Here is a 9,706-nt window from a genome sequence, read left to right as displayed (position 1 = left end):
CCTTGGGATCCATCTCCAAAGGCAAAAGCACTGCACAACCTGAGCCACCTTCTCTGCACCACTGCTTGGGAGGGTACAGGGTGCCCAGTTCCCAACAAAGCAAGCCGTGCGTCTGTCTGTCTGTCTGTCCACTGGTGCCTGCAGGTGGGTCTGTCCCAGCACTGAAACTTCTGTGTTTTGTTTTTTATTCCCTTGACCCTGGCTGTAAAGAAAACCGCTTGGCTAGGGCCACCCTCGGTGTGTGCATGTGACAGACACCTCAGCCAGGCTTGGATGAGGTCTGGAGCCAGGGTGGCTACTAACTTTGGAGCCATTCCTGCCCCTCGGCCGAAGGTTGCTGTGTATTCAGGGTTACCCAGAAGAAGTCAGGCTGAAACCCAAGTGCCAGCTCTGCCTTACCTAAGAGAAAAGCAAGCCGGCGTGCCTGCTCGTCCTTCACCTTCCTTGCAGAGTGGGGTCTGTGGTGAGCTGTCCCGAGCTCTTTGGTGGTTGTACTTTGCTTTAGCCTTGGGAATTCGAGATAACTCTTCTACCAGGATTGTCACCAAGGTGTGTCACCAAGGTGTGTCACCAAGGGCTTAGGGGAAGAGCTGTTGTACCCGCTGGGACCTCTGCGGATAGATGCCTTCACCCCATGCTGGCTGCCCCATGCGAAGTCCGGCGGGGCACATGTTGGACACAAAGCACAATGGTTGGAAGTTAACCTGCCTGGGTTTGGGGTTTTGGGTGGTTTGGGGTTGGTTGCTTTTTTTCTTTTCTTTTGGTCAGATTTCTGTGAATAATTGCTGGATTTTCAGTCAATCAAACTCTTTTTTCTAATACAAAACCACTAAGGGCTCAATTCTTTAGCAAGATGCGTTCGTGTCCAACTCCTGACTGTATGCAGCTGGATCTCGCCACACCTGTTACAGACCTACCCCAGAGAAACCACAGCCGGCGCCGCCGTCACCGGGAAGGCCAACGGACACCAACCCCATCCCACCTTATCCTTCCTCCTGCTCATTTTCTAGCCGCCACAGTGCTGGGGAGTCAGCAGCCGGCTCCCGTCTGCCCAGATCACATCCGATCGTTGTGAAAACAGAGGGGGCTGCTTTGCCTTTCAAAAGACTTCTTTTGTCCCTGCTGGGTGATGCTGTCCAGGGATGGTGGGGGGCTGTGGGTTGTCTCCTCCGGTGGGTTGGGGTATGCTGGGTGGGTGGGGGAAAGCTTCGTGCTTGGGGGGGTTGGGTGACCTGACCGTGGATCTGCCTCGCTGGGCGCTGCTGAGCCAGACAGCGAGAGCAGCACTGTGTGCTCTGTAAAGTCCCTTTTGTCGCTCCCACCGATACCCGAGAGACTGGTGCGGACTCTGCCAGTGCCGCTGGCATCATCCCTGTCCAGCCTTTTCTTGCCCATAGTGTTGCATTCAGCCTTCTGTCTCCCTTCTGTCTTCACATCCGAGAGGATCTGAGTTTGGTACAAAACACCTAACAAAAAGTAAGGCCCACTCTGTGCTTTGTACAGTTCCCCTGGCTGCCATCCTCCGAGACACTCGCTGGGAAGATACTTTAAGAACACTTTTCCTTTAGCTTTTCTATAACTCTGATGTAAAGGACTTTCTCCCTGTACAGTATATTACTCAGTGCATGTTCTGTTCTCTCTACTGATATATGGAACACCACACAGTCGTGATATTGTGCAGTGGGAAGAGCAGCCCCTGCCGACAGCGGAGGCCTTCGCCTCCCCTCTATAAGGAAAGAAGAAAACATATTTTTTTCCTTTGCTGTATTTGCTTGAGCAGAGTTTTCTTGTCTGTACATGTGAGCTGTGAGATAGATGTGAAAAGTTCAAAAGAATGCATCTCCCTCCCCCCCCCCCCCCCCCACCCACCCCAGCCCTCGCCCCGATGTATACAGGTTGTAATCTGTACAATGAGAACTGTATGTATGAACAAATGTACTTATTTATAAATGGTTAACACTTGGAAGCGGCGCCTGGCCTGGCCTCCTCTTTTTCCCCTGCTGCGAGGAGGGAAGGAGCCTGCTCTGGCTGCTCCACCTGGAAGTGACTCAGCCTGAGAGCCTCGTGGCTGTTGAGCCTGGAGAAGGGCAGCCTGAGAGGGGTTTGTTCAATGCTCGTCAACATCCAAAGGCTGCGGGGCAAGAGGCTTTGCAGTGGGGGGCAGTGGTAGGACGAGGGGCAGTGAGCACAACTTGAACACAGGTTTCACCTGAACTTCAGGAGAAACTTCACAAACTGGAATCCAGAAGGTGCCCCCTGAGCATGAGGGGAAGCTTCTTTTCTGGGAGAGTGCTGGAGCCCTGGAGCAGGCTGCCCAGAGAGGTTCTGAAGACTCCTTCTCTGGAGAGATTCCAAACCCACTTGGACATTGTGATCCTGGGCAGGCTGTGGTGAGTGCCCTGCTGTAGCAGGGGGGTTGGACTCGATGATTTCTAGAGGTCCCCTCCAATCCTTACCATTCTATGATTGTTACCTGGGGACATCAGGGTAGTGCAAGGGTCTGACTGTCCCTGTGTGGGGATGGGGACAGATAAGAAGTCACTGCTGAACTCTGCACTAGTGGGTGCTTGGCACAGGCCCCAGAAAGGAGAATCCCACCCCAGCTACCCTCCTCGCCCTCCACAGTCCCTTGGCAGCTCCTTTCCTAGCTTCTCACAGCATGTTGGAGTTCAGGGGTACCCCAAAATGATGAGAGGAGAACAGTGACGGGAGGAGGACAGGGTCAGCTGCAAACATTTATTAGGTTGGGAGCATCCACTGAGCAGACAACAAACACATCATGTGAGAGGGGAAAAGGCTTCAGATACGAAGATACTGAACTTGCAGACACTGGGGAGCCCCCAAGGGAGCCCATTTTGGGGAGCAGATGCCATGTGTGGCCACGCTAGAGGGTGGTGAGCTGCCAGCAAGTGGGAACCTCAGTGAAGGCAAAATCTCCCCTCTGCCATCAGCTCTGCAAACAGGCTTTGGGCTCCCAGTACTCAGAGCAGGGCAGAGCCTGGGGACCCCCATCCTTCACATCCCAGCACTGCTGTCAGCCCCTGCCACTTCCTGCAGAACTGCTGTCCCCGTAGGGCTGGAGACAGGCTTTGGGGGGGCACCAGGGGTTGCACAGGGCACAGCTGAGGAAGATTAAGGCCAAGCAACTTTGGACTCAATGGGCAGCAGTACACCAAATGCTTCCTTCTCCAGCTGTCCTTGTCACCCTGAGCTGGACAGAGCCCCAAGGCACTGGGGACAGGGCACACAGGGACATCCCATGGACACCACGAGGAGCCCACGCTAGGGAGCTGGAGATGTCACTGGCTGCCATCACCAGGACTCTCACCCTCTGTCAGGGTCTTGAAATCCATGGAGAGGGCCAGCTCTTCAGCCAGGGGCGGGCGCTTCCAGTCATCTCGTGTCAACACGTAGCCCACCAGCAGCCCAAAGGCCACCAGCAGCACCCCCAGGGTGTTGGCCAGGATGCCCTCAGGTACAAAGTGGCTGTAGGAGTCACTGGCAGACAGAGGAGAATGCTTAAGTCTCAGGGTGCAGGTGGCCTGTACCTATCCTGGGTTAGACCCCTCCTCATCCTCATTCTCTGCACAGACAGCCTGGGAGAGGCCTTTTTCCCCAAAATCAGAGCAAGAAGAGACTTCTTGCATGCTGCTCGCTTTGTGGAGGGACACTGTGCCAGCAGAGGGGCACAGTCCTTGTTGATGACAGCAGAGGGGCACAGTCCTATAGCATAGTCGTAGGCAGCTCAGCAGCTCCCCAGGCATAGGGAGGTGGCTCCTTGTGTGACTGACTCCTGGCCATGTACCCACAGTGCTATGCCACAGAGGTTGGGGGGGGCTCAGTGTACAGCTGGCTCCACTGCCAGCTGTGAGGGCAGAGGTCTCAGAGCCCCTCCAGGAGGGGGCTTCTGCAAACACCTGGCTGCAGAGAGGGGGTGGTGGATGCTTTATCCCCATTCCCAGTCACAGGACTGAACCCCTGCTAAATCTCATCTGGCAAGTGACTCAGCAGCAGCAGCAGCAGAACTAAAGCCTCAGGGGGAGGTTTAACAGCCACAGAGCCATAGCTTGAGCAGGGGCCAGACTCAGGGGCTGGCCCTTTGATGGGGCTCAGGGGGCTTGAGGAGGCTACTGCTCAGTCGACCCACCTGATTTTGAAGAGGAGCATCTCGGTGATGCCCAAGAGGCAGGCAACGATGGAGAGGATGAAGAGGGAGATCCCAAAGAAGATGTGATGGGGCTTGTACTGGCTGCGCAGCGAGAAGGAGGCACCAGGGAAGAGAAAGAAACCGCAGCCCAGGAGCCACTGTGGGGATGTTACAGGGTATGGGAATGTTATGGGGTGCTGCAGGGTCTCCCCTCCCTCCGGGGGGGGGTCCCAGAGGCTCCCTAATCCTCACCTGCAGGAGGTAGAGCACGAAGGTGGCCATCCCACACCAGCTATGCAGGCTGTACATGTCAGGGATGCCCTTGGCACGGTGTGACTCAAAGACAGCGACGATGCCTGTGGAGAGGAGCCCATTACCGCCAGGGCTGTGGCCCCAGCCCCATCCGCCCAGCCCAGCCCTGGTGCTCACCAACAAGGGCGATGACCAGCGCCAGGCCATGGAGCAGCGCGTGGAGAGCCTTGGTGGAGCGCTTGGCTTCGTGCCTGAACACCCGGTAGACCAGGAGAGCTGGCAGAGAGAAGGCAGATGAGCATCCGTGGGCATCCCCAACCTCCCCGGCACCCCACATCTCCCAGGAGTGCTGCATGCGTGGGTAGGGAGCATCTTCCGAGTCTCATTTGTCATCACTTTGTCCCCTTTTTGCTCCCTGCCAGGCTGCAGCCCTGCTCACCGTCACCTTGGAGGAACACCATGCCCAGGACCATGCAGAGGGGGTGGACGTTGAACTGCAGAGGGCTGTGCCAGGCCACACCACCCCGATAGCGACCCAGCCAGGCGCCCGTGGTGACCAGCAGCGTCAGGCCCAGCAGCTGGGACACGGCCACGTACGCCGAGAGCCCCGCGGGGCTGGCGGGCGTCGGAGCCTCGTCCATGCCGGCCTGCGGGGACAGAGAGGAGGGGCGGCGAAACCACCGGCGGCCCCGCGGGGCAGCGGCTCCTGGTCAGCCGGCCCCGGGGCAGGGTCCTGCTGCGGGCAGCATCCGGCACTGCCGCTCCGCCCTCACCTGCCGCAGAGCCGGGCAGAGCCGGACGCTTCCTGGTGCGTCACCCACACCGGAGGTGACTCCCGGCCACGGCGGCACACCCAGCCCTGCGCCCCTGCCCCTGCGCTGCTGCTCCTGCCTCCTGCCCCAGCCCTTCTGCCTCCACTTCTCTGTTCCTGCCCCATGCCTTCTGCCCCAGCCCCTTCAACCACGCCATCCCTCCATCCTCATGCCCCCCATCTTCATCTCTCCGTCCCTACGCTTCCAGACCGTTGCTCTTCCATCCTCATCTCCTCATCTCTCCCACTCCACCCCCATCCCATGTCTCACCCTCACCCCCTCCCCAGTTCAGCCCATGCAGGGACGGGCGAGGCTGTTCAGGACCCTCCTCCATGACAAAAGCCGCAGCCCGCGGGGACACGGGGCCGAGCGAACCCCCATGCTGGGGAGGGACATGGGCACGCTGTGGTACCCAGTCCCACCGCAGCCACACTCAGGGGCTGTGCCATGGTTCCCAGGACCCACCTGCACCCACGTCGTGCTTCGTGCTGGGTTATGCCCCAGGGATCAGAGCTGCCTCCACCAGCACGGCCCCCTCCTGCTTCCCAGTCAGCCAGTGCCGAGTGCCAGTCCCAGGGGCCAACGTCCCACCTCTGTCCTGGCCCGACTGTGACTGCCTCTGAGGAGGAGCAGCTAGCCAGCTGCAGCAGACCGACCCACGGTGCTGCCAGGGCTTGGGGGCGTTTGGACTGGGAGGGGGGGGATGCATTAAGACCACGCACACACTTTCTCCCCAGCCACCTTTATTGGATCAGCTGGATAAATGAGTTAAGGGAATTGGTTTATCCCATTAGGTTGTACCACAAAGGCTGACTGCTCTCAGAGCCCGGGGCCATGGGATGCTCTGTGGGATGGACATGGGGACCAGGACAGGGAGAGGGGGGAGCAGCAAGAGGCACCACTACCTTCTTGCAACCCAACAGCCTCCCCCAGACCCTCTCCCCTCCAATGGGGCTGCCGGCTGCAGGTGGGCATTGCCAGTGGGTGTCTCGGTGGACCCATCCTGCCCTGCACATCCTCCCAGCAAATGCAAACACCTGGTGCCCCTGGCACAGGGAGACCAAACTGGTCTCCAACCATGCTGGGGGACAAGGAATGACTCCCCGGGCCATGAGAACTGGCAGTGGGACATAAGGGGGCAACTTTTGGGCTCTGTGATTTGCCTATTGGACCCAAAACTATCTCTTTAGCCCCAAATCTATCCCTTTAGCCCCTGAACTATTCCATTATCCCCGGACCTGTGCCATCCACCACTCCCAGCCACCGGCAATGACCAGGAGAGCTGGAGGGGGACAGGCACCTTTACAAAGCCAACCTGTGGTGGGGGTCTGCCTCACTCAGCACCCTCCCAACCCCACCTCTGACCCTCTGCACCCTTAAACAGCCCCAGTCCCCCATTCCACGGCAAAGTCAGGGCTCTCCTCTTTTGGAGGGAGCTTCTTCACGTCAAACCCTCCCCTTGTAGCCAGGGAGGGTACCCAGGCAGCCTCTCGTTTCCGCCTCCGGCTCCTGGGAGGGTTCTGTGCTCTGGATGGGGGCTGTAGGATCATGCAGGGGAGGAGCTCACTCCACCTAAGAGCGGGGGTGGGGGGTGGGGGGGGGTGGGAGGCAGGCTGAGTGATGTGGGGGGGATTTGAAGGTAGACGCTCTCCTCCCCCCCGCCCCCGCTGCCCGCCCACCCTACCTGCGGGTGCCAGACGGTGCTGCCGGTGCCAGACGGTGCTGCCAGTGCCGGGCCCAGCGGTGACAGTGTCTGAGCAGGGACAGGGACTCTGCGTTGGCAAGGCAACGGAGCGATGGCAAAGCGGGGGGGGGGGGGGGGGGGGGGGTGCGCCCCTCAGCATGGCTGCAGAAGGAGGGGGGCATTGCAGGCAGGGGAGGGGAGCTAGAAAATTCGGGGGGTGAGGCCGGTGAAGGGAGGGGTCTGTATATGATGGGGACAGACCCTGAGGGGGCGAGTCACTGGCAGCTTGTGTCACAGTGCCCCCCGCCTCGCCCCGCGAACTGTGCCAGACCCTGTCCACACCTATCTGAGCCCCCACACCGTGTGAGACCCCAGCTCCAAACCAGGCAGGAACCCCAAAGCCTGGCTGGGGTTGGGTCCTGTCCCAGGTAGGGGGCTCAGTGGCTCTGTCACTTGCAGGGTGATGTGTCCCCAGGGTCTCCCCTCCTCAACCTCCCGGGAGCCCTCCAGCACCACCTGCCGCATCCTGCACTCCAACTCCCATGACCACTGAACTCACACAGCTTCTTGAACACCTCCAGGCATGGTGACTCCACCACCTCCCTGGACAGCCTGTCCCAACCCCTCGCCACTCTTGCAGCATCTCCAACCTAAGCCTCCCCTGGCACAGCTCTCAGCACATTTCCCATCTGTAAGGGAGGAATTTCTGCACCTGTTTCCCCTTGGAAATGCTGAGTACTTGTGTGGCTGGTCCTGCAGGCTTGAGTGTCTCCCAGCTGCACAGAGCCTAGCCCAGATCTGCCCTGTCCTTGCTAACTTTGACCCTCTGCTTCAATTTAATAGAGACATGACTTTAGCTTTTGTAAGTCAGACTACACTGCCACTTGGCACTACTCTGTGTGGAAATGCATGGCCTGAAGACTCGGGGCAGGGGGGGATTAAAATCTGACCTCTCTTCACTAATTCCTCCTGACTAGACTCTGGGAGCTGGGTTGTCCAGCCTGGAGAAGAGAAGACTCTGGGAGGACCTTAGAGCTGCATTCCAATACCTGAAGGAAGGCTGGAGAGAGACTTTCATAACAGTGTCTAGCAATAGGCCAAAGGGGAATGGTTGGAAGCTGAGGGAGAGTAGGTTTGAAGAAAATCTGTATGAGGCTGGTGAGACTCTGGAACAGGTCATCCAAAGTGGTTGTAGATACCTCCTCCATGAGGGTATTCAAGGCTTCCAGCAATTACTGTGCCTGTTGGCATCTTCTTCCCAATTTAATGCCATCTCTAGAGGTAGCTTTTCCCCACCTCCCCCCCCCCCCAGATTCTGCCTTTCTGTGCTTATAGGCCTGGTTTTCATCCAGAAGGTTGTGACTTCTCACCTCACTTTGGATTAGCTTTCTAAACCCCTCCTAGTTCAGTAAATTAAAGGGCTGAATTGAGAGTGTCAATGGAGCATGTCCTTGTAGCTCAGGAAAGCAGCTGCTGTGCAGTACAGTGCAAGAGCATCTTCAGTCACTGGAAGAGAATTTTACACTTCATTCCAGTGTCTAATGCAGACAATTAATAAACCAATCTTGGAGACATCATTTTCACTTAGACCTTTCAATAGTCTTTCCCACAGCTTGGCACAGCTATCACACATTTGGAATTAAAGTGGGTTTGCTGTGTTCAGTCATATGGACTACTTTAAAGCTTGTCAAGCTGTACAAAGTTCCCCTTGTGCTGAGGAAATAGTCCTGCACTGGATGCCATGAGACTGCCTGTCAGACAGTCCTTCTCCAAGGGTCATGAGGGGACTGAAGGGCATGGTGAGCTCTGGGAGCACTGCAATGGTGACTTGTGTCTTACTGAGAGCACTGGGAGTGACTGGGGGAGGGGCATTGGGTGTTACTGGGAACACTGGGGAGAAATTTCAAAGTTACTGGGAAGGACTGGGAGAATGCTGGGGGCATATTGGCACTCTATGACACATGCACTGATGCCATACAATGTGCCTCTCCAGTCCCACAGCAACGAGGCCCATTGCTCATGTTCCAATTCACGAAGACCACGCAGCTCCATAGCGCATGTGCTGGCCATGTAACAGCTCAGGGTTTGATCTTTTAAGGCCCTTTTAATAGTACAGTAGATATTTATAATATAGGAGCTTTTAAATCCATTTCTAACTGTGAATTAGTGTCTGTACAAAAATGAGAGATGTCTGTGTATTTAACTCCTCACGATACTTAAATGTTCCAATAATTTTTAATCCCACACACACCGCCACATCGTCAACCCTCCCCGGGGAAGATTTTCATGCAGTCAGGGCATTTAGAGACGAGGCAGCAGCACCGAGGGCTTAGCGGGCGGCACACGCCGCTGCCACACTGCACTGTTGACAATTAAACACAAGGCGGCAGCACTGAGCAGCTGCGAGGCGTCACACGCTGCTGAACTGCAGTGCCGGGAATTAAACACACGGTGGCAGCACTGAGCAGTGAGTGGGCAGCACACATCACTAGAGCACTGCAGCGCCTGCAATGAAACGCAGGGTGGCAGCACTGAGCAGTGATTGGGCAGCACACATCACTAGAGCGCTGCAGCGCCGGCAATGAAACGCAGGGTGGCAGCACTGAGAACTGAGGGGGTATTGGCCCCATTGCCTGGCTTGGCTCTGGAAAAAGAACACCGCACACACAGGGGAAATTCACTGGTTTTAGTTCATATGTACACGATTTAGAGTCTCATTTCAAAGCATCATGTGGGTCTAGTCAGGATTTTTTTATATATTCTTGAGAGGTTTATATATAATAGAGGAGATACAGGGGGGTCGAGGGGATG

General features: G+C 56.9%; 1 protein-coding gene across 2 annotated transcripts; it reads right to left on the bottom strand.

The window, feature by feature from the left end:
- Nucleotides 1–2,722: 2,722 nt before the first annotated feature.
- LOC135191634 (transmembrane ascorbate-dependent reductase CYB561) lies at nucleotides 2,723–6,979 on the bottom strand. 2 transcript variants are annotated; one of them, XM_064174126.1, is made up of 8 exons: nucleotides 6,690–6,778; nucleotides 5,936–5,966; nucleotides 5,677–5,830; nucleotides 4,839–5,046; nucleotides 4,577–4,675; nucleotides 4,400–4,503; nucleotides 4,148–4,305; nucleotides 2,723–3,498 (listed from the first exon to the last, which is right to left on the bottom strand). In XM_064174126.1, the coding sequence occupies exons 4-8, from the start codon at nucleotides 5,038–5,040 to the stop codon at nucleotides 3,300–3,302; spliced, it is 762 nt and encodes a 253-aa protein (XP_064030196.1). In that variant the 5' UTR covers nucleotides 5,041–5,046; nucleotides 5,677–5,830; nucleotides 5,936–5,966; nucleotides 6,690–6,778; the 3' UTR covers nucleotides 2,723–3,299. The 2 variants fall into 2 exon arrangements, with proteins under 2 accessions (XP_064030196.1, XP_064030195.1); XM_064174125.1 differs by lacking the exons at nucleotides 5,936–5,966; nucleotides 6,690–6,778 and adding an exon at nucleotides 6,896–6,979.
- Nucleotides 6,980–9,706: the final 2,727 nt, after the last annotated feature.

The sequence above is a fragment of the Pogoniulus pusillus genome, chromosome 40, assembly GCF_015220805.1.
Source record: "Pogoniulus pusillus isolate bPogPus1 chromosome 40, bPogPus1.pri, whole genome shotgun sequence".
Taxonomy (NCBI): Eukaryota; Metazoa; Chordata; class Aves; order Piciformes; family Lybiidae; genus Pogoniulus; species Pogoniulus pusillus.
Note: the sequence above shows the minus strand (reverse complement) of the source record. Positions and strands in the feature narration are given on the sequence as shown.